At 45.4% G+C, this 24,306-nt stretch overlaps 1 protein-coding gene across 6 annotated transcripts in view; it reads left to right on the top strand.

The window, feature by feature from the left end:
• Positions 1–24,306, top strand: part of LOC116827619 (acyl-CoA (8-3)-desaturase-like) — an 89,455-nt gene that overhangs the window by 37,515 nt on the left and 27,634 nt on the right. For 4 of the 6 annotated variants that reach the window (XM_032785288.2, XM_032785289.2, XM_032785284.2 and 1 more), the window contains exons 12-13: positions 15,482–15,583; positions 16,314–18,965. In XM_032785288.2, the coding sequence (XP_032641179.1) occupies positions 15,482–15,581 (100 nt within the window). In that variant the 3' untranslated portion in view covers positions 15,582–15,583; positions 16,314–18,965. Of the gene's footprint in view, positions 1–15,481; positions 15,584–16,313; positions 18,966–21,380; positions 21,396–24,306 lie in introns of those variants that run through there. The other 2 variants (XR_012655740.1, XR_012655739.1) reach the window with 2 other exon arrangements.

The following is a 24,306-nucleotide window of genomic DNA, read 5'->3' as shown; positions in this document are numbered from 1 at the left end:
TTCCACTAATCCTGGAATACTTATTATCCCTAAAGAACTCAGGACTTGCTATGAGCTCACTTAAAGTTCATCTTGCTGCCATCACGGCCTTCCATCAAGAGGTAGACGGGACCTCAATATTTGCTCATTACTAAACTATTTTTAACGGACATACAGAACATGTACCCAGACATGTGAGAACACACACCAACAGGGGACTTAAACCTTGTGCTCCAAAGGCTAACCAGAGCCCCATTTGAACCTTTAGCCACATGCTCATTACTTCATTTATTTATGAAAGTGGCATTTCTGGTTGCCATTACATCAGCATGGACAGTCAGCAAGATAAGGGTTCTCATGGCTCACTCCCCATACACAATATTCTTCAAGCATTAGAACACACCCTAAATTTAAGCCAAAAATTTCATATTTTTTCTACCTCAACCAACCGATCCATGTACCTGCATTTCATCCAAAACCACATACTAACACAGAAGAGGTGACCCTTCACATATTGGATGTGTGCTGTGCCTTAGCTTTTCATCCGGACACAATGAAACCCTTCTAAAAATCACCCCAACTCTTTGTGTCAACAACAGAATGGTCTAAGGGCTCTACCATATCCACGCAAAGATTATCCAAATGGATATCCAGCTATACCCACATGTGCTATTCACTACACAACACTGAAGCCCCGCCGGCCATCAGAACCCAGTCAACAAGAGCTTTATCAACCTCCATAGCATTCCTACGCAACAGTTCCATTCTAGACATATGCAGGGCAGCTACCTGCACCTCCAAACACACATTCACAAACAACTATGCATTAATCTCAGTTCAAGCTCAGACACAAGATGAGGCTTCATGGTACTAGCCTCAGCAATGAACCACAATCCATAGTCCCTTCCATCCTTATGAGGGCACTGCTCTACATTCACCTGAAGTGGAGCACGCATAGGAACAGCACTTAAAGAAGAGGAGAAGGTTACTCACCTTGTGCAGTAACTGAGGTTCTTCGAGATGTATGTCCTTGTGGGTATGCCATAACCCACCCTCCTCCCCTCTACTTCGGAGCTCGCTTTGAGGACTGTATGGTAGAGAAGGAACTGAGGGGGTCAAGATGTGCGAGCACTGGATGAAGTGCCAGTGTCACCATGAGATGGCTATTGTGCACACACATCCCAACCAGGCACTGCTACCAAAAATCTCCAATCAGGGGCACTGGGACACATCAACACCTGAAGTGGAGCACCCACAGGGACACACATCTCCAAGAACCTCAGGTACTGCACAGAGTGAGTAACTTTTTCTTCAGGCAGAAAATAAGAATTCTACTTCCCTCCCAACACCCACACACTTTTAATATTTTATTGTGATATACAAGGAAATATACACCACCACCACCCACAACAAAGACATGGGATGGATCTAAATTGACGTGTTTGTGGAGCACAAGCATACAATATATACATAGAGTTTTAATTCTTACTGTATGTAACTTTTAGTAGCAATAAATAACTGTTCTTTGCTCTGTGTAAGTTTGATACCGCTTTGAATCTATAATGATTGCAGGGTAATTATATACTGAAAACAACTGAACTAGTTAAGGATGCCATGAAGTGAGGAAAATGTGCTTGCAGCTTTTTATTTCAGAATTTATAATGGGGAAAAAAATAGAAAAATATTATAAGCCATCATCTACTCCTACTTTAAAGAGCTACCATAGTCTGTTAAACTACAACATAAAACAAGCATTAATATTTCTGGCCTACAGGCTTTTATATGGCACCTCTATTAACTCTAGCAGAAACTGAAACCTACCCGAAGAGGAGATCTGCTACATTTCATGCACCTTGTATGCCACTGATACATGCAAGCTACCAGAGTCGGTGCTAGCCCATTGGGAGCCCTACGCAGGAATAATGGGGGAGGGGTAGTCCCTACCCCCCCCCCGAGAATTCTAACTGCATTATCTCCACAAATTGGGGCCCTCTTGAGCTCTGTGGGGGCCTTAAGCAATTACTTAGTCTGTCTTATGCCTAGTAGTGCCACTCCAAGCCAGCCTCTTCATTTGCATAGACCAAGAGTGGGCAGACTTTGTGGCCTGAGGGCCACATGGGTTTCCAAAATTGTATGTGCCTCCCCAAACAGCCAGGCATGGCCCACCCCTCCCCTCCATAAAACCCCTCCTGCTTCTTGCCTCCTAAGTGCTCCACCGAGACTCCTGCCCCATCCAGCCTCCCCTGCTCCCTGTCCCTTGACAGCTCCTGGAACCTCCACTGCCCCATCTAACCCCTTCTCTCATTCCTGACTGCCCCCCCCCCCAGGACTTCTGCCTCATTCAGTCCCCCTGTTGCCAACTCTCTGACTTCCCTGACCCCAATCCACACCCCTGACCACCACCCCAAACTCCCTTGCCCCTTTACTGCGCTGCCTGGCGTACCGGTGGCTGGCGGCGCTACAGCTGCGCTGCCCAAAGCACGAGGACAGGCAGCTGTGCAGCCCAGCAGGAGCCAGCCATGACACTGCGCAGCTCATAGCACCGGGTCAGGCCCCAGCTCTGCAGCTGTGCTGCCCCAGGAGCTTGCAGCCCTGTCACCCAGAGCATTACGCTGTTGGCGCAGTGAGCTGAGGCTGCAGGGAAGGGGGAATAGCAGGGGATAGGCCAGGGGCTAGCCGCCTGGGGCAGGAGCTCAGAGGCCAGGCAGGAGGGTCTCATGGGCTGTAGTTTGCCCACCTCTGGCATAGACCAAACTCAATGTCCCAGTCACATGGAATAGCCTGCAATTTCAGCTCAGAGCCACTAGAGGCCACTCTGGTGACTGCAGTCCTGCAGCATCTGTCTCACTGCTCCCTCTGCTGGATCTGTGCAGGGGTAGAGCAGTGGGGAGAATCAAGCAAGCAGCAGCAAGTGAAGGGAGGTCCACGGGACCCAGCCACCCCAGACCTTTTCCAGCGTCCTCAAAATTCCCTCCCCCGTCACCCACTGTTCCCCTACACACACACACACACCTACACCACCCTCAAATTCCCCCCCACAAGTCTAAGTACACCCTCAGTTTTTCCAAGCCTCCTCCTCCACCAAGCTGCCCCTTGTCAACCTCACAAACCCACCTTCTCGTAGCTGACCCCTAGCTTCCCCCTGCCACTTCCGTCTACCCAGCCTCCTAGTTTATGTCTAGACAACCCCACAAAATTAGCTTCCCCAGATGTTTCTGAGTACCCACACACCTACCACAGCTGCCAAGTTTTGTGCAGCCCTCTTTGGGCTGCATAATTGTACAATCAGTCTTTTAACAATCTTCTCTTCCCAGAGACAGAAAATAATTACATTTAAAGGGACAGTGTCTTTAAAACATTTCTTTGCCACAGGGCCAGGCTTGTTTGTTTCAGATTTACTTCCATATACATGAAGCATCTGCTGGCCAGCAATATGAAAAACCATTCTGGTTCATTCATTCAGATTCTCCCACTCTCTCTCACAGACTCACATTCACACACACACACACTACAGGCAGTGACTTGCATTTCCTTTCATGGCATTACTAGTCCCAGCCGGATAGTTCTTGGATCACACCAGTTGCAAGCATTTAAACTACAAATAAATAATACCAAACTATCTAGCCATGCGTTCCACGCTGAAATTTTAACAGCTTCCAGTGACTTTAAAGTACATAACAAAGGTTGTTTTGCACAGTTCTGCATCAGTGATCATTTATTAAAACACCCCTCCATGGAAAACAATGATGGACCACTAGAAGTTTTTATTCCTGTTCTTAATTCAACCCAAGTCACCATTCAAGCCTTTACCACTCACCTAAATGGCTAAATTCCAGATTAAGGTATGCATAGTACTTTAAACTTAATTCTTTCATTTCCGATACAACCTCAAACTCGAGGCAATGAAATAAATTCCAGACAAACAGAAACTGTTACCCAGCCACCAGTAATGAAAACCTGCATGGCTGGTGCAGTACAAGTGGGTGGAGTTGTTGGCAAAAGCTCAACTTCACTGGACAGCGAGAGATTACAGTTGTGTAACCAGCCTTATGGTGAATAAATTTAGTAATGAAATAAAACTGTACTTTAGCCATAAAATCATTGTGCAACAAGAACTACAAAAAATAGTCTTCAAAGCCTCAGGGCTGAAAGCAGGGTGAAACAGAGAATTTATACAGATATGGAAGTGTCATCTGAATTTGTCCCTCAGTGAAATAAGGGCTCCACAGTACTGTCCTGTTCAGTAATCCCTAGAATTTGCTGATAACGAGATACTAACCCTTGGATCTGCTTTGGGACAGCATTTTCAGTGAAAGAAGCTACTCAGCCTGCACAAACAGTGCGATTCCCCCAATAATTGCTGAAATCCCTGAGAACTATATTAAGTGGTGGGACCTCAAGACATTGCAGAGGTTGCAGCAGAGAGGCTGGTGGCAGCAGAAAAAGTGATGGCACAAGCAGCCAATGGCAGTGGAGTGAACGACAGCAGAGTGGCCAGCGGCAGAGTGAACGATTGCATGGCAATGGGCAGTGACGCAGAGTAAATGGCGTGGCAGCAGCATCTGAGGCATTGCTTGATGCCTTGCTACTTCCCCCCCCCCTCACCTCCTCAGTGGGAGGTGAACACACATGAATGCACATCTGAATTCTGGGTCTTCGCTGGCCAAGGGCAGCAAGTGTGAATGGGGTGCAGTGGAGGAGCAGGGAATGGCATGTTAAAGGAACATTTGTTTGTCAGATTTTAACACCACAAGGTGAGAAACTGAGGCAAAGGATACTGCCCAACATACTCTGGGATAGGTGTTTTACACATGGTCATATGCTTTTGAATCATGGTTGTGGTGTTTTCCCGAATTAAAGTCAGGTTATTTTTCTCTTTTTTATTCAAAGTTTTCTTTGCTATATGGGGACTCAGTGCTTGCAAGAGGAAGTATTCCCTCTTAGAGGTGCCCAGAGGTGGTGGTCAGTTTTCCCAGATTACAGAGTGGGGGCTTGAGCTGGTTCTGTATTGTATTGCTAAGAGGAAACCCTAGATACTGAACCCAGCCCTTCTTGCTGCCAACTGCACCTAGCAGAAGGGCTACATAGAGAAAGGATAGACGACTAGGGACAGGAAAGGGATTAAACATGAGGGTGTTGGGTTTTTTTTAACCTATTTGCTCCATTTTTAGTTTGAAACCTTTTCTATTTGATCCTTTCCCCTACTTATTTTGAGCCCACCCCTTTTATTTTCCATTTTGACCAACTGTAACTTCCTGCCAGGTCCCCGCCTTAATTTTCCATTTTGACCAACTGTAACTTCCTGCCAGGTCCCCCCTCTTTAGTTTCGTCTCTTCCTGGCCCACAAGACACTGCATCACTAACTACATATCGCAAAAAAGGTGATTAACTGGATAGTGAGTTCCATGTAAATGTCAGTAATAAGGCAATTGCAGGGGCAGCAAGTTTGAGAAAATGGCCTCTCTCCTGTTGGTAAGTCATTGCTCCGATCTCCTGGAGCTACTCTCCTGGCAAAGGAAGGAAGGGAAGACTGGGGTCCTAGGTTCAACCACCTAAGAATACTTAGGGAGTCCAATTTGAGAATTCATGAGATGTAAAGCCATATGGAAGAATTCAATCAATAAGAGAGTAAAAATTTAGGGGTGGCAGGCAACGAGTCTCCCTCAGCCCCCAGTACTCATACCTACACCTAACTTTCCCTTACTCCTAACTTTGTGCCTTCCTTAACTCTATCTGCCCCTTAGGGTTAGAACAGCCTTCTAGTCAATCTCTATCCAGCCCCATCCCTCTGTGATTGTTTCTGAATAGTCCATGCTATTTCTTGCATCAGTATTAATTAGATCAGAACCAGCCTCGATAAATCAGAAACAGCACAAAATAGAAAAAATATTTACCAGTGCTTGGTCTCTGAGGGGATTACAGATATAGAAGCCAGAAGAGGAATGATGGATCTTTCTTCTACCACAATCCAAGAAGTCAGGTCAAGTCAGGGGCTGTTACTGACCACACTTTGTTTTAGGTCATGGAGACCCCTTTTAGATTCATTTTGTGCAAGTTAGACGTTGGCTGGACTATTGAAAACTAGGTGAGCTCACTTTGCAAGATGCCCCTGGCTCAGGCGAGCTGGGATAGTCCTCTTGTTCTTGTATTATTGAAAAGGATAAACAGGAGCACCCCCTTTGCTGTCCATATGCTATACATTATTTTGCATATCTCTATCATGTTTCCTCTTACTGAACTCCTTTCTCAACTAAATGGATCCAATCTTTTCATGTCCCCTCATATGGAAATCTCTCCACTCTTCCAAATATTCTCATCCCCTGTTTCTGAACTCCTATGTCTGTTATATCTTTCTTGAGATAGGGTGCCAGAATGGAACATAGTATTCCAGGAAGGGTGAGCCATTGTTTTATATAACAACATTATATAAACAGCAAGATTAAAGCAAAATAAAAGGACTATTCATCTCAATGGAAAGTTAAGCTTTGCAAGTGGCAGAGCACGGCTCCCACACTAGAGCTATAACAAAAACAATGGTTTATATAATTGCAAGTTTCCTAAAAGATGTAAAGCATTTAATATCAAATGTTCTGATCCAGGCAGGGCAGCAGAACAGGGGGGCCAGGAGACCATGCCCCCCATTTTTACTGGCCATAAGGGTGAGTGACGAGGGGGAAGTGGCAGAAAGGAGCAAATAAGGGGTGGGATCTTGAGCGGAAGAGGTGACACAGGAGTGGGGCTTCAGAGGAAGAAGCGGTATGGGGCAGAGGCTCAGGGGAGGATGGGCAGCATGAGGGTGGGTACTTGGGGAGAAGTGTTGGTGCAGGAACGGGACCTTGTGGGGGGGTAGGTTTGCCAACCCTCCAGGATTGCCTTGGAGTCTCTAGGAATTAAAGATTAATCCTTAATTAAAAATTGTCATGTGATGAAACCTTCAGGAATACATCCAAGCAAAGTTGGGAACCCTATGGGTGGGCAGCACAATGGGAGTATGGCCACGGTTTGGGCACTTGTGGTCCCCCTCCCCCACTTTCGGGGCGCTTCTGCCACTCCTGGTTCTGATCAAGATAAGGAAAGACAAGGCCAGAGATATCCTTGTAGTCCTGATGTGGTCAAGACAGACAGACATTCTCTAACCTCATCCAGCTGGCTGTTTGCTTTCTGATCACCTTCCAGACCTCCCTCATCTTTTCTCTCACGAAGCCAGGCAAATCCTTCCCCCCAGTGTCTGTGTTCTGGCTACATGGCTGATCTCTTGAGATCGGAAGGACCGTTTGTTTGATGAAGCTGGTTTTCAGTAACCACTCATCATAGAGTCCAATGTCTGGGCGGTGAAGGATGAGCTGGAATGCCCAGAGACTACATTTTTTGACTTCTTGTTAACCAATGTAGTGAGACAGAAACTTACTTTTGTTACTGGCTTCGTATAATCTAACGAGAGAATAACCACCAGTTTGGTGTGAGTTTGCCCTATTTCTCAGCAGTTTATCCTGAATTTGGCATCCTCAGCTGTGACTCACTGAGGCATAGTGATAGGAGGGCTTTGACCTTTTAACTTGAGAGGACTAAATGTTTTAGAGAGTCTTTCAAATTGTTTCTCTATTGCAGACAGATCTAAAGGGCCGGCCGTCTCCAAGCAGAGACACTAGGCAGATATAGGGCTGCATTAATTGTCACTATCAATCTTGAGGTCTCCAACTTCCTTCAGGTGTACAAACGCACTCAATGAGATCTTTCTACTTGAATAGCGTTTCTGAAAAATGTTCCTGTTACTGAAATGTAAAGGTCCGGGACTTGGACCTCTATACATACCATTTTCTGAACATTATGCAGTAACCCAGATCTCAGCTTCCCATGCTACGTTTGGCTCTGCTGTATCATCTTCAGTTTTGGACTTGACTCCAAAGCTCCCTCCTCCTTAGTGTGAACTGCTCAATAGTCATCCAGAATGGAGCATCCATAGAGGTACTACTAGAAGAAGAAGAGGTTACTCCCCCTGTGCAGTATCTGCAGTTCTTCGAAATGTGTGTCCTTATGGGTGCTCCACTACCCTCCCTCCCTCCTTCCTCTCTGCTCTGGAGTTCTCGGCTATAGAACTTCATGGCAGAGAAGGAACTGAAGGTGGATTTACTACAGTGATGGAAGAACTCCTTCTGTTGCTGTGTAAGTTCATGTCTACGCTACCATTTTTGCCAACAAAGCTTATGTCACTCAGGGTTGTTTAGAAAAATACCCCTCCTGAGTGATATAAGTTTCACCGGTGTGCAAGGCACTATGTCGGCGGGAGAGCCTCTCCCGCCAACATAGGTACTGCCACTCATTGAGGCAGTTTTATTATGTCGACGAGAAAATTCTCTCTGTCAGCATAGGGCAGCTACACAAGCAATCTTACAGCAGCACAGCTGCATCAGTACAGTTGTGCCGCTGTAAGCTCACTAGTGTAGACCCAGCCTAAACGTCTCTGCTACAGCATTTCTAGAGTACTTATACCCACTGTCTACACTACAAAGTTTCACTGGCATAGTTATGTCAGCTAGGGCGGGGGTGGTGGAAATCACACTCTTTGCCAATGTAGCTATTCTGGCATTACCCCCAGTGTCGGTGCAACTCAGCAAAGCTAATGTCTTCCAGGGAGGTGGTTTAGCTATGCCTGCAGAAAAACTGCTGGTTTAAGCCACGTTTCTACCAGGGGGCTCAGCAATGCATGTGTTGTAGACAAGCCCTGATAATAGTATTTCACAGTGCTCTAATAACACTTTCCTTCTGTAACCCTTCCTTGCATTAGGGGGTAATCTGGGATATTGATTTCTTCTCTTTGTTGTGGAGAGCACTGTTTGCTGCCATTCTTACAGTGAGTGAGTGAGACAATAGATAGCTGTAGACATTAGGGAAGGACCAATGGAGCTTAAAAACAAAGGGATTACAAATAAACCATCTCCCCTGTGGCTAGAGGTGGGAGCCATTTAAAAACAATAATTAAAAACCTCTTCCTGTTAAAGTGCCAAATTTGAAAATGGACTGGGGACGTGGGACCTGCTCCCCCAAGTATAACTAATTGATGGTGAGACTAGTGGCCTTGAGGGACCAGAGCACATGTAAGGGAAGGGGCATGTCGTGGGCAGCACCTGGTGTATTCAGCATTCAAAGGGCTCCCGAGAGGGTGCGAGCCAATAGACTGCCAGAAGTGTGTGTGGGAGGGGAATCGAAGAAGTCAGGTTGTTCTCTTGTGGGGATGCTGGTCAAAGTCATTTTGAATTTTAATCCTATCCTCCACAGTGCTAGCAACCCTTCCCAGCTTGGTGTCCTCTGCACATTTTATAAGCAGACTCCACCCCATGATCCAAGTCACCAAAGAAAATACTGAATCATACCCAGACCCAGGACAGACCCCTAGGGGGGTACACTACAGCTATGCCCCAACTTTTACAGCAAACCATTGATGATTACTCTGGAATACAGTCTTTCAACCAGTAGGACACCCATCTTTTGGTAACTCCCTGTAGGCCGCATTTCCCTAGTTTGCTTATGGGAATGTCACATGGGACTGTGTCAAAAACCTTACTAGAATCAAGCTGCAACATGTCTACACCTTCCCCCCATCCCCTAGGCCAGTAACCCTGTCAAAGAAAGGACATTACGCTGGTTTGGCATGATTTGTTTTGACAAATCCATGTTAGTTATTATTTATAACCCTATTGTCCTCTAGGTGCTTAGAGATTTATTGCTTCATAATTTGTTCGTCTCTGTTTTTACAGGTAGTGCGGGACAGCCAAAACTTAAGGTTGTAGAATTCGTTGCTGTTCTGTTTTTCATCCCGGTGGAAGGCTTTATTGACAAAACATGGGCAGTCAGGCTTTTTCTTAATCTAATTTGTTCTGGCATGGCATTTGACAGCTGAGATCATGCTGCCAAGAATGTTCTGTTCCCAGAACCTGAGTCAGAATCTGTGTTTATCCAGTTGCATCATCCCTTTTGGAGTTAACTACCAAACTACCAAGGGAGAGAGGTAAATGGCAAAGGGAGTTCTAATAGGGGTAGAACAGGGGAAAGTTTGGCAGGACCAGTGGGTTTTCAGGGCCCTGGAAGAGCTGGAACTGAGAGGAGTGTGGTAGCCAATTGGCTCTTGGGTGGGCAAGACTGGGGAGGGGGGTCACTTTCAATATGGATAATGCAGAGAGGGCAGCTAGCTCAGTACCAGCTCAGGAGTGTGACGACAGCAGAGAGAAGAGTGAAGTTGCTCAGTGCTGAGGCAGCTGGGGATAGCTTCAGAGTCAAGCCCTCCTAAAGTGCGTTTGAGGGATACAGTGGAGGAGGCAGGCCCCTGCAGCTCTTCACCAGAGAGGCGATAGGGCTCTGCACGGGCTGGGGGCACCTGCAGCAGGAGCGGTGGCTGGTGATTGACAGGAAGGTCTATGACATGAGCCAGTTCTATTGGTGGCACCCGGGCAGACATGGCTTATCAGTCTCTATGCAGGGCAAGATCCCCCAGTAAGAGCCAGGATGGGGTGGGTAGGGGACATGTAGCAGAAGGTATCACTGTGCAGGTCAAGATGCCATGGTAAGAACTGAGAAGAAGGGAAGGATCATGTTGCTTGTCAGCTACTATGTGGGACAGGATACCATGGTGAGGCCCAGGAGATTTGTCAAGGTGTGACCAACCAATCAACGGCTGGAAAACTGGCTTAAAAAGCCAGCTGAGATTTCTTGTGTCATGAATGAATCCAAGGGAAATACTACAGAGATGTTATGGTCAACTCTATGCCTTCCCCACCCCTTCCCCAGATCTTAGGAGGCTATTTGCAAGTGAATCAAGTGGAATAGGACAGGGCTGGACTGACTGGGCTTGGATGACCCCTAATGGTGTGTCACATGCCGAGGTACAATCTAGACTAGTGAAGGGTTGTGTCATTGCCTGCCCTGCAACCTTGGGTGCCTCACAATGCTTTGCTGTTGTAGGTCCCCACCTGGGCGGCTCACAAATAGCCTGCCATTGTGCAGGTCACACTGAAGTGTCTGTGTATAGCACCAGTCCTGGTCCAGCAGCCTATCAGCAAGCACCAACCCCACTCTGGCTCCCACCAGCCTTGGTTACTACTTGCAGGGTGACAATAACACACTCCCAGTCCTGGATTTTCCCAAAACTGTGTTCTTTACTGTCCAGTCCTTTCCTGTGTAGTTTGGAGAACAGAGGTCCCTTGCCCCTGTAAGTGGGTCAATATTCAACTTTAACTGGAGTTACCAAACATTTTGGTTTAAAGACAACACTGGAAAACAAGTTTATTAACAATAGAAGATAGGATTTTAAGTGAGTACAAGTATAAGGTATTAAAGTCAGCAACGATTACAAGACAAATACAGATAAAATATGTCCTAATAGCTAAAACTTTACTTTGAACCAAATCTAACTTGTTAAGTCCTTACTATTTGTTTCCAGCAACATGACTGACCAAATTCTCAGGTCGGGATTCTCCCCTTTCCCCCAAAGTCAAAGGGCTGGTTCTCTTGTTGTGAAAGAGAGAGATGGAAAGAAAGACGACTTGGGGTGTTTTTGCCCATCAATTTCATAGTCGAGTCACCCTTTGAAGTGGATTCTTCTGATGATTATCCCTCAAAGCAAAGTTTATTCAAACAGTGAAGAAGGCACTGGTGGTGAAGGTGGCTCCATACTCTTTCTTCTCACCTCTTCTGTTTGCTGAAATGCAGATTTGCCTGGTCTCCTGCCTTTGCTGTCATGAGGACTCTGTGTACTACATATGTAAACTGAAGTACACACACACACGTTCCTTTGTTTAGGACAGATCTGTTTAACAACTTTTTCCCAGAGGCAGGGCTGTGTGATTTTGAATATATGCTAATAATATCATAAGGGGAATTTCATAACTTTACATATAATATTGCTACATATATTTCACTATGATATTATTGACCAGCAGTTTTCAAATAATACCTCACAAGGCATATTTTGTACAAAGATTATTACAGAGTGGGTAGTTTGAGAATACACGATTGCTTCTGGTCACACTCTGGAATGCCTCATTGAGGCTACTGCAGCCAGCCATAATGTAGAGCAGCCTAAGGGAGGTCTAAATTATGTCTGGGACTGGCCTGGCCCTTAACAGTGCAGATGTACAGGGGAATACAAGGACTTACAGCTCCCTTGTCCTCCACCCCAGCCCAAGCTGCCCTGAGAAGAGTTAAGAACATAAGAACAGCCACACTGGGTCAGACCAATGGTCCATAAAGCCCAGTATCCTGTCTTCCAACAGTGGCCAATGCCATGTGCTTCAAAAGGAATGAACAGAACACGGCAGTTACTGAGTGGTCCATCTCCTGTCATCCCCTCCCAGCTTCTGACAGTCCGAGGCTAGGGACACTCAGGGCATGAGACTGTGTCCCTGACCACTATGACTAATAGCCATTGAGGAACCTAAGCTCCGTGAATTTATCTAATTCTTTTTTTAACCTAGTTATACTTTTCGCCTTCACAACAATCCCTGTCAACTAGCTGCACAGGTCGATTGTGTGTTGTGTCAAGAAATACTTCCTTTTTTAATTTTAAACCTGCTGCCTATTAATTTCATTGGGTGACCCTGGTTCCTGTGTTACGTGAAGGAGTAAATAACACATCCTTATTCACTTTCTCCACACCAGTTGTGATTTTATAGACCTTTATCATATCCCCGCTTAGTCGTCTCTTTTCCAAGCTGAACAGTCCCAGTCTTATTAATCTCTCCTCATATGGAAGGTGTTCCAAACCCTTCATCATTTATGTTGCCCTTCTCTGTACTTTTTCCAACTCTAATATATCTTTTTTGAGATGGGATGACCAGAACTGCACCCAGTATTCCAGGTGCGGGTGTACCATGGATTTATATAGAGACAATATGATATTTTCTGTCTTATTATCTATCCCTTTCCTAAGGTTCCTAACATTCCGTTAGCCTTTTTGGCTGCCGCTGCACATAGCTTAAACGTTTTCAGCTGTGGCAGGCTTGCACATGTGGGTCACAGTTTTTAGGGATTAAGAATAGAGGTGGGTGGGAAACTATTTTTCGACCTTCTGAAATGAACCGGGCCACGCCTGGCTGTTTGGGGAGGCATGGCCTCAGCTAACTGGCCCTCCATACAATTTTGGAAACCCGATGTGGCAAAAAGTTTGCCCACCCCTGAGCTAGGCAGATGGATAGATATCGGGGGTGGGGGGGTCACTTGTGAGGTGCGGAGCTTCCTCATAATTGCACACCTCTCTCACACTTCCAAAAGGGGCTCCATTGTGGCCAGATGTTGGGCAGAAAAACACACAAACATACACACCTTTTAGACTTCCTCAGGAAAGAATGTGAATGCACGCTGTTGGGATGCAAGGGTTAGGACCCACTCCCTTAAGCCACCAATGAGCATGTTATTCAGTATGTGTCACTCAATAGGCTGTTTCTGAGAAAACACTAATTTGCAGAGGTGTGAACTGTGGTAAACAGAAATGCTAAAACTTTTGTACTGCAATCTATTTCAAAATATTTCGAAATTGGTCATTGGTATTCTTGTATAGCTGAACTCAGCGGCATTCCAATGACATACATTTTATGGAAGTCAAAGCTCTAGTTTTTTTCCATGGCTTTGTGCAAAAAAGGTATAAGAATTTAAAATTGTTAAAATAAGCTTTTTCCCCCCCTTTTAAATGGGAGGAAGGCTGCATCTCAGGAACCACTTGCACAAATGACATCAAATTTGCACCACAAAAATATATGATGTTCAAGACCATCTTGCCATGCACATGGAATTTAGAGCACTTTGAAAATTAAAGGCAGATCCTCCTTGACTAAATGACCCTACATATACATAATAATCTATGTGAAATACCAGTTTTCAAAACAGTCTCCCCATACATGTGCATTTTAGATGAGTAGCCAATTTTTTAAAGTAAACACAAAGCTCTATACAACCTTAACTGTAGAAGTCACTACTGCTCTGCCATAATACTGCCTGCCCTCGGCAAGATTTCCAAAAGGGAGGTGGAGTACCTGCAGCACTGGGAGAGCTGTAGCCAAGCCCTTTGTTGCTTCCTGAATTTCCTTCAAGTTCTGAGCTAGAGGCTGCTGACTGGTTTACCCTCTGGTACTTTGGAACATCCTTCATGCCCTTTCTCACTGCAGCACTGCTGCTAACAACAGCTCAGGTAAACTGCCCAAACCACTGTTGTGAGGGACACATATTATATAGTCCTACTCTAGTCACTTCCTCAGCTGCTGACTCTACTATGCCCCTTTGCCCTGTTTCATAAGGTGCAGTTTCTTCAATGGAGTGTCTGCAGCGTTCAGCAATGATGGTTTATTGGATGGTTCAGGCAAAGTTGTTCAGAACAACTAAAAATACTGTAGTACTGCCGGGAACAGAGAGCTCACAGCTTTTTTAATCTGCAGGAGGAACTGTCTTGTAAAAGCTATGAATGTGGGAAACTCATACCTCTTAAGGTGCCACCCTGACTCAGAAAAAGGTTCTGAAGAGAAACAGTGGCTGTAGGGCGCTCAGACCAACTCCAGTCTCTATCTGTCTCAGAACGCACATACAAGAGAGGTACTGCATGAAGTGAACTCAGCCGTCTGTAATGTGCTTCTTGGGTGAGTGTAGCTAGAACTAGCAGCCCACATTTCTCCTATCTATAGTTTACTGGGTCCTTTCCTCTTCCCACACTGGACATGGCATTGCCTGTGTGTAATCTTTTGTATCTGAACCTAGAGACACTTTACGGGTGGAACTGATTAGGTTCGAGTGTGTTACCTGAACTCCACCTAATCACAAGCTTTCCCCTTCTGTAGACATAGAGAACATACTTTTTCTCAATTGAGTTGAGCTGGTTGAGGTCATCCCTCGAATAACTCACTCAAGATTAAATGTGTTACTCTGCATCTACACTCAGAAAAAGGCTGCAGTTAAATTGAGGTTATCTGACCAATGACAACCTCTTTTCACGTGTAGACAAGCCGTGTGTGTCAGCCAAGTCAGGTGGTGCTCTGTACCTTCACCAGGTTGAGGTTGGGGTGCACTGAAAAGAGGAGTCCCCAGGAATTCATGTGTAGAGACAAATGTCTTACTGGTCCCTTTCACTGTGCTCTCCCCAATATGGGCTTGGGAAGCACTGATAATAAGGCTGGGGTGTTCTTTAGGACTGAGTGTATAGTGGATACAAAAGATGTCCCCCATAATAGCAAAGGGCACATTCATCAAGTTAGGTTGTTTAAATGATAATTCTAGGGACATCTTTTACCCTGCACTGTGAGTGTAGAGGGTAGAAATTGATTCCTGGTGTCATCAGGAGGCATTGCCATCTTGTTGGAGCTGGGGTTGATTGACAGAGGCTGGTTTTATAGAGTTTAAAGTGAGAAGTGACCACCAGATCATCTAGAACTGAATCTGCAAAGACGACATAGCTCTGCCCTGGCCCTGTTACAGAAGTTCAAGGAACCCTGGCCATATTTTATCAGTGATGCATTTTCTCTTCCAGTTCCAGGGCTGGTGGTTCCAGCATGATTTGGGGCACCTTTCAGTCTTCACCAAGTCCAAATGGAACCACTTGTGTCATGACTTTGTGGTGTTCAATCTAAAGGTAAGTGCCTAAGGGTGCCCTTTTGAATTTCAGCAGGGTAGGTTAAAAGAGTGAGCCCCTTCTGTTCAGAAAGTCTCTCATGGATAATCTGCCCCATAAATGTAGCAGAGAGGAGAACATGATGCAATTCTCAAGGAAAGGGTGAACAAATAATGGTGAGGGCTCATGCAGGCTCCCACATGCCCCAGAAAAACTGCTAGAAGGACCACCCAAAAACTCATCCAACAGGAGTAGAGGCAAGGCACCGCAGCAGAGACCTTCAGATGCTCTTCCCTTATGTTTATTGGCTGTTCACTCCAGTTCCTGCCTTCAGAATCTCTTCATTTCAGTCTCACTCAGACAGCCCTCCCTATTCCCCTTCTTCACTCCTTTTTTCTTTCCCCCCCTTTCTTTCTAGGTCCCTTTTCACTTCCTTCGTGCACCTAATTCTCTCCAACAAAACCTCACTCAGAACATATTTTTATTTGTTTGTTTTGTGGAACTAATATGTTTGCAGCCATTATATTATTCACTCTGCTTGTATGTTAGATTTTTTACTCTCCCATCCCTACCCCTTTGTCTTGTCTATTTAAAATGTAAGCCTTTCAGTGCAGGGACTGTTTGTCCAGTGCTTAGCACAACAGGGCCCTGATCTCAGTTGGGGTTTCTAGGCATTACCAGAGTTCAAATGATAAAATAATAATAAATGAGGCCATTTATATTTGGCAGCAGTGTGTTTTGATTCCTGCAGGGATTGTCATCCACGTGGCAGAATTGCCAACATAACCAGCATCACGCCAAAACCAACTGCTTCCTGAAGGACCCTGATATTCTACTACATCTCTCCCCTTTTGCCTTGGGAAAGACACTCTCTGTGGAGGTGAGTGTGAGGGAATGGTTTTGAACAAACTTGGTTTCTGAAAGGATATAGTGCTAAAAGACCTAGCAGTCAGGAAGCTGTAGTGTATCGGAAGTAACTTGTCCAATGTCTGTGATTTTGGAGCTCCTAAGTCACTGCAGGATTGCAGCCATTCTGGAAAAGGACTGGTGCTGAGACATACTTGCTGCTTGGAACACTAGTGGTTCCCTGGAGAAACAAAGAGTTTCACCTTGTTTGTTCAGTGTGGGTGTATTAATCATTCAGCACAGGGAGTGTAGTTTACAGGGAAAAGTGTCCAGTAGCTTAGTCAGGACTATGATTATTTTATATAACTTTATGTGATTCAGAAATTCAAAACTGTTCCATAAGAAATCAGTGTTCCCAAGAGCCTGGCTTGGGACAGTAATAGAAATGTACCTAACATCCTAGAGATCCTTCTTCATCACTGGTGCATTAAAGACCAGATTTTGGAAAGTGCTCAGTTCCTACTTGGGTATCAAAATAAGAGGTATCTCAATCAAACCAGTAGGAACCCAAGCCAACCTGATGAAACCCACTTCGTCCTCATAGCAGTACTCTCAGGTGTCACTCTATACCACTAACCTCCTGAACAATAAACCAAAAACCACACCCAAACCTGAATGATAGTTAGTTGACTGGGAGAAAAAAAATCAGTAGGCAAACCATAAGGAAGAACAGATTTTAAAAGAAATTAAATAGCTAGGCTGGTACAAGTATCAGAGGGGTAGCTGTGTTAGTCTGGATCTGTAAAACAGCAAAGAATCCTGTGGCACCTTATAGACTAACAGACATTTTGGAGCATGAGCTTTCATGAGTGAATACTCACTTCGTCCGATGCATGTATTCGTGATTTACTGGCATGCGTCTGACGAAGTGGGTATTCACTCACGAAAGCTCATGCTCCAAAACGTCTGTTAGTCTATAAGGTGCCACAGGATTCTTTGCTGCTTTAGGCTGGTACAGATCCCCAAACAGAAATTTCACAGAAGCGAACCACATTACTATTGTGAAATACGCAAATGACAGGCAGACTCTCACCAAATTCAGAATCAGGAATCGCAAACTGAATAGTAAAGTGGGAGGAGCAAAGTAACGTGAAAACCCATGGAAACTAGACTGTCTAGCTAAGGTGACAGAGTAAAACAAAGGTATTTTTACTCCAAAGAAAGTAAGACAGTTCCTTCCTCAAACTATCAGAGGTGCTAAAATATATTTAAAGAAAAAGATTGATGAGGAAAAAACTGTTCCTCACCCCTGGAGAAGGGAAAGCAGGAGCAGAGACAGCATCACATCATGAAGCAACCTGGCAGTAAATCACGAATGGGGAAACAACAAATGAGCACAGGGACCCCAAACTCACTATCACGCCTTAACCTGGTGAGAAGTTTTAGACCATATCTTCCTCTGAGAGAAATCAGAGGTTTCTAATCCCTCTTACACTTTGGTAGCATCAGTATCACTTGTCATGGCAATACAGTTTTTTATTTGATTGAGGAGTGGGAGAGTTAGGAGCTGTCTAAAAAAGTGCGTCTCAAGGAGGAAATAGAAGTGGGGAAGTGCCTCTGTGGGTGTTTCTCAGGGAAGGATAGGAGATCTCTATAGCCCAGCTGACCTGTTGTGGTCTTCTCACCTTCACAGCTTGGGATGATGAAGAAGAAATTGATACCATCAGCACAAATACTTCATCAGTGAGTATTTCCTCTTTCCTGCACAACCATCAGGCCCTCACCTAGTGTGGTAGGGACACCCTCATTTGTTGTGCAGGCCTCACATTCCAAGCCATGTGTCTGGAGGTAGGGTAGAGAACTCCAATTGCCTCCCACTACCCCCAAGTCTCTTGGTTCCCTTCCACAATCTTTGGAGAGGCAGGAATTAACCTCAGATAAATGCTGGTTTCTGATATAATTACCAGTGCATTTATCTGGGCAGGAACAAAACCTGAACTAATAAAAGGGACCATTCAAGGTCCTTACGGGTAATTACATGTACCACCTAGCACAGTACGATGTAGCAGGTCTCTAACGCTTAAAGATACAGACCAATACTATCTAACCCAATTGAGCCCAAGCTGCTTAGGCATAGTGTGAGCTTGGAGTCATGAATCCCAGTTTCTGCTGCATCACCAGGCATCCACCCTTGTGATTGCTATGTTGGTCATGGTTCCACTGCAGGGTCTGAGTCACTCTTCTAGCCCAGCTGAAGTTGGGGTGTGGCCTCCCCCTGAGCAAATTCCCTAGCTCTGGGTTCAAGCTGCATTTGAGCCTGCTGCCTTCAGCAGCAATAAATGCTCACTGCCCAAGTCTATGGCTCTCTCCCAGCCCTGTTTCCATGCCAGGAAGTTAGACCAGAGCCAACCAGGTGGTTGACAGTGAATCTCTTGTCTCTCTTTGGGAAGGGCTGAGTTCCCTCTCTGGAATGGCATTCCCCTCCTCCAGTGAGAGGCAGGATGGCAGCAAGAAGTCAGTAGTGAGGTTTCCTCACAGCCTTTCAACCAAACAAGCCAGTTCCACTCTCTGCCCATCCTCTAATAAATGAAGGCTCAGGGAAAGGGTAAGAGTGGCCCTTCAACACAGCTGGCATGTGCATGTGGAATGAGCGAGTTCACACCTAGAAATTGCCACAGCCTCCCAATTTAATTCCTTCAAGAAAGCAGACAGAGAGGACTTTTCCTCCTAGCCTGGTGGGATATTTAAATACATGAGGAAGAATCATGTACTGCTGCATAGGATGTACCGCATCTACAGGAGCTTCAGATGGGATGTGTGATGTTGCACTCCATATGCTTTATGAAAATATGCTTATGAATTTGAATATGATGTAACTGGAATATGCTTTATGCAAAAGGTTTCTTGTAAGGTGTCATTACAAAGCTTATAATCTACTGAGTGTGTTCATCCTAATTGTTTGCATTTATTATTTCTATGTCTGAAGTTAGGATAATAAGATATAAAGTTGTATCACTGATGTAAACATAGTAAGTGGAAGCCATTAAGGGTGTTTCAGAATCAATGAACTGTAAATGGTTCAGTTTACTTGAAAACCTTTCTGTATACGTGTGGGCCGGGCCAGGAAGAATGGAGGGTGGGGTCTCACAGGACATGTGATCATGTCACCTGATACTGGAATCCATCTTAATCCCTGTACTTTTCCATTCAGGGAGGAGTGGGGGTCAAGCACAGACAAAGGACTCCCCACCTTGTGCAAAAGCTATGTATAGGGGGTGGAGCAGGACAAAGGGGCTTCCAGTCATGTGAAAACCCCTAGTTGCCACCTGAGATGGCTGCTGGAATTAACGAGGACTGTATCAGGGAAAGGATTGGGCCCAGACTAGGAAGGAGTCTAGTCTGTGAAATAAGCTTAATGGAACATCTCTGAAAGTGAGATATTACCTGTAATCAGTTTCTTAATGTACTAGGCTTTGACTTGCATGTTTTTGCTTTATTTTGCTTGGTAACTTATTTTGCTCTGTCTGTTATTACTTGAAACCACTAAAATCCTACTTTTTATACTTAATAAAATCACTTTTGTTTATTAATGAACTCAGAGTAAGTGATTAATACTTGGGGGAGCAAACAGCTGTGAATATCCCTCTATCAGTGTTATAGAGGCCAGATAATTAATGAATTTAACCTGTATAAGCATTATACAGAGTAAAACGGATTTATTTGGGGTTTGGATCCCATTGGGAGCTGGGTGTCTGGGTGCTGGAGTCAGGTAACCTGCAGAGCTGTTTTCACTTAAAGCCTGCAGCTTTGGGGGCATGGCCCAGAACCTGGGTCAGTGTTGAAGCAGGTTAGCATGTCTGGCTCAACAAGGCAGGGTTCTGGGAGTCCCAAGCAGGCAGGAAAAACAGGCTCAGAGATAATTTCAGCACATCAGGTGGCAGTCACAAGGGGGTCTCTGTGACTGAACCCATCACAGGATGTGTCTGAAGAAATATGAGCTCATGTGCTAAAAGGGAAGAGTCAATATGCTACAGGGACAACAGAGGGTGGGGCGAAAGCTGACTGAGAAAAAATGGTGATGGCCTATGAGATTTGCCAAAATGAGACACCTCTCAAAGTAAATGATGCAGACATTCAAAATATGATCATGTGTGCTGTTGGCTCAACTAGTCTCCTTGAGTTTGGCTCCTCCTCACTGGGGCTTCAATATACCCACAGGCCTTGCAGGGCTCCTTAGTCTTGGCTTCTTCTTGAACAGGGGAGAAAAAGGTGAGATTCCCAAATGCTTCCCCATTTGTGGCACCAAAATATAACATCACTCACAGTAAATTATGTCTCTCTGTGACCCTGCCTCTCTTTTCTGACATGAGGAATGTAATAGTTACTGGCTATCTGAGCTGACCCTCAATGAGATGAATGAGGCAGATTGTATATCTCAAATTTATTGCTCCAAGCTCTCTGCTGACTCCGCTCTATACCAGTTAACCTCCAAAATGTGAACTGAGTGTATCTTCACAGCCACAGCAGTTAGATACATGACTGAGAGAGAAAGACAGCTAGCTAGCTTCAATTCCGGAGAACAAGACAATAGTTTCAGAGAAGTGCCAGTGTAGGATATGGGTGTATCAGCTGTTTCCAACCTCAGAGTGAAAGGACAGCAAGGGTGAGATGATGATGATGATGATGATGATGATGAGAGAAAAGGGAAAGGCGAAGTAGGGAGGAAGCTCCCCTATGAGCATGGTTTGGTGTCAAGTAACAGATAGCCTCCCCCATTCATTGCAGTATAGAATCATATAAACGTAGGGCTGGGAGGAAACTCAAGAAGTCATCAAATCCAGTCCTCCTGCACTGAAGCAGGCCCAAGTTAAACCTAGACCATTCCATATCTGAACACCTACTGAGTTTTTATGAATTGAGCCTCACAACACCCCTTCAAGACAGAGAAGTATTATTTATATCCATTTTACAGATGGGGAATTGAAGCACAGAGAAACTAAATGACTTGCCCAAGGTCACACAAGAAGTTTGTGGCAGAACAAGAAAGTAAACCCAGATCTCCCAGGTTCCAGTCTAGTAACTTAACCTCAAGACCTTCCTACAGTTACACTGATTCATCCTTTGTTTTTGGTTTTGTGGGTGACTTTGTGATTGGATAAGGCCATTAATGCTTTGTGTTCTCCTGGGTCATTCTTCAGTCATAATCATGCTTCTGCTTCCATTCTTCACATTGTATTCACTGTATTTCTCAATTCAATGCAAACTGTGGGTTGTAAGTATACCCAGCCCTTCACAAAAGCCTTTGCTAATGAGCAGCTGCAGTGCCCTGTCCTTGCTCCTTCCCCTCCCCCAACTAGCGCCTCCTGCATGCTGCTGAACAGCTCATCGCGGTGACCAGGAGATGTTCGAAAGGAGGGAGAGGCGGTGATCATCCCAACAGGTGGGAGGCTCTGTGGGGGCAGAGGAAGGAACTGATCAGCAGGGCTGTCAGTGGGTGCTGAGCTTAAACCAGTAACTCCCAGTAAAAGGCCCTTGTGCCTGCCAAACCCAGTAGCCATATAGTTAAATGTCTCCTGTATAGTCCAGTTAGTGAATGGTCAGTAGAAGGTCCACACAACACAAGTGAGGACAACAAAGGGAAAACACTATATCAGGCTAGTTGATCATAGTAATTTAGAGCTGGAAGGAGCCTCAAGAGGTCATGAGATTCAGGCCCCTGCACTGAGGCAGGACCAAGTAAACCTAGCCCATCCCTGACAAGTGTTTGTCCAACCTGTTCTTAAAAACCACCGGTGATGGGAATTCCACAACCTTCCTTGGAAGCCTATTGCAGAAATTAACTATCCTGATAGTTAGAAAGTTTTCCCTAATATCTAACTTAAATCTCCCTTACTGCAGATAAGAACATCAGAACAGCCATATTGGGTCAGACCAAAGGTCCATTTATTATCCCAGTATCCTGTCTTCTGACAGTGACAAGTGGCACAGTAAAGATGCATGATGAGAAAGAGGAAAGCAGGCTGGAGAAACATAAATGGAGGACAGCGATGTAGGAGGGAAGGGAATGGATGACTCAACAGATAAGAAATGCCCTATTTCCTTTGGGTCATAGTCAAAGCTCCATGTATTCCCTGGCATGTTAGACCTAGGGCCTTGTCTACACTACGGAGTTTTGGTGGGAAAGGCTGCCTTTTGCTGACAAAACTGGAGGAGTACACACTGCAAAGCTACTTTGGGGTGCAAAAGTCTGCTCTTTTACTGACAAAATAAAACCACCTTGCTGAGAGGCATTAAGACTTCTGCGGCAAAGTTCAAGTAACAAAGCATCAGTATAGACACTGTTTCGCAGACAAAACTGGCTTCTGCCAGCATCCCACAATGCCTGCCCTGACTGCTCTGCTCACTGTTTTGATCTCTGCTGCCCTGCAGGCATGCACCCCTCCCCTTTCAAAGCTCCGGGAAGTATCTGACAACTGAGTGTTGCTCCCTTTGGAGAACAAAGAGCAAACCATTGGGGCCTGGTCTACACTACGCTGTTAAACCGATTTTAACAGCGTTAAATCGATTTAACGCTCCACCCATCCACACTACACTGCTCTTTATATCGATTTAAAGGGCTCTTTAAATCGATTTCTGTACTCCTACAAAACGAGAGGAGTAACGCTAAAATCGATATTACTATAACAGATTAGGGTTAGTGTGGACGCAAATCAACGTTATTGGCCTCATTATTTTACAGTAGCTACCCACAGTGCACCGCTCCAGAAATCGATGCTAGCCTCGGACCATGGACGCACACCACCGAATTAATGTTCCTAGTGTGGACGCGCACAATCGACTTTATAATATCTGTTTTATAAAATCGGTTTAAGCTAATTCGAATTTAGTGTAGACGTAGCCTGGAATGCTCCTGTTCTGCCCTGCACTAGGCACACAGCAGCAGACAGCCTGCTGCTGTGGGTGGGGCGGGGCAGGGGGGAGACTGCTGTGGTGCTTTGACATTGCTTAGCATGGAGAGCTCAGAGAGCTGTTCAGGGTGCCACTCCTGCAGCTGAGGAGGCTGTGGGAAAACTCGGAGGGAATCACAGAACCATAGGCAGGCAGAGTGTGCTGCTTCGGGAGAAACTGCTGTGCCAAGCAGAGCCAGAGGCAGAGGTCGGGGGAGGAGTCCCCCTCCACCTGCCTCAGGATAGGTCAGTCAGTCTGCTGTCTCTCCCCCCGCCCACTTCCCCACACATACACCCCACTCCATTCTCCTCTCCCCCCTTCCCCCGCAGATGCTTCAGTAGAAAAAGGGGCTGACAATCTACTAGGGTGCCCATGGAATGATAGGATTGAAAAACCTGCAGCATGTGACACTGTGGCTTCCCCATGAGGCATTGCAAACCCTTCCCAAAGCACCCTGCAGCCAGGTGCATAGTGGGATATCTACCACAGTGCACTGCTCTCTGTGTCGATGCAAGAGCTGCTACTCTGGCTGCACTTTGTCAACACAAGGATCATAGTGTGGACATGCAACAGCAATTTTAATTAAAGCGGCATAATGTTTGCTGACAAAGCTTTGTAGTGTAGACAAGGCCTTAAATTCAGTACCAAGGCTCCATGCTGAGACAGTGATGGGGTTAAGTATCACGTTCCCACTTTGTCCTACAAGAAATCATAGAAGATTAGGGTTGGAAGAGACCTCAGGAGGTCATCTAGTCCAACCCCCTTCTCAAAGCAAGACCAACACCAACTAAATCATCCCAGCCAGGGCTTTGTCAAGCTGGGCCTTTAAAACCTCTAAGGATGGATATTCCACCACCTCCCTAGGGAACCCATTCCAGTGCTTCACCACTATCCTAGTGAAATAGATTTTCCTAATATCCAACCTAGACTTCCCCCACTGCAACTTGAGA

Source organism: Chelonoidis abingdonii, chromosome 4, assembly GCF_003597395.2.
Source record: "Chelonoidis abingdonii isolate Lonesome George chromosome 4, CheloAbing_2.0, whole genome shotgun sequence".
NCBI lineage: Eukaryota > Metazoa > Chordata > Testudines > Testudinidae > Chelonoidis > Chelonoidis abingdonii.
The sequence above is the reverse complement of the archived record's forward strand: the minus strand, read 5'-3'. Positions and strand labels throughout refer to the sequence as shown.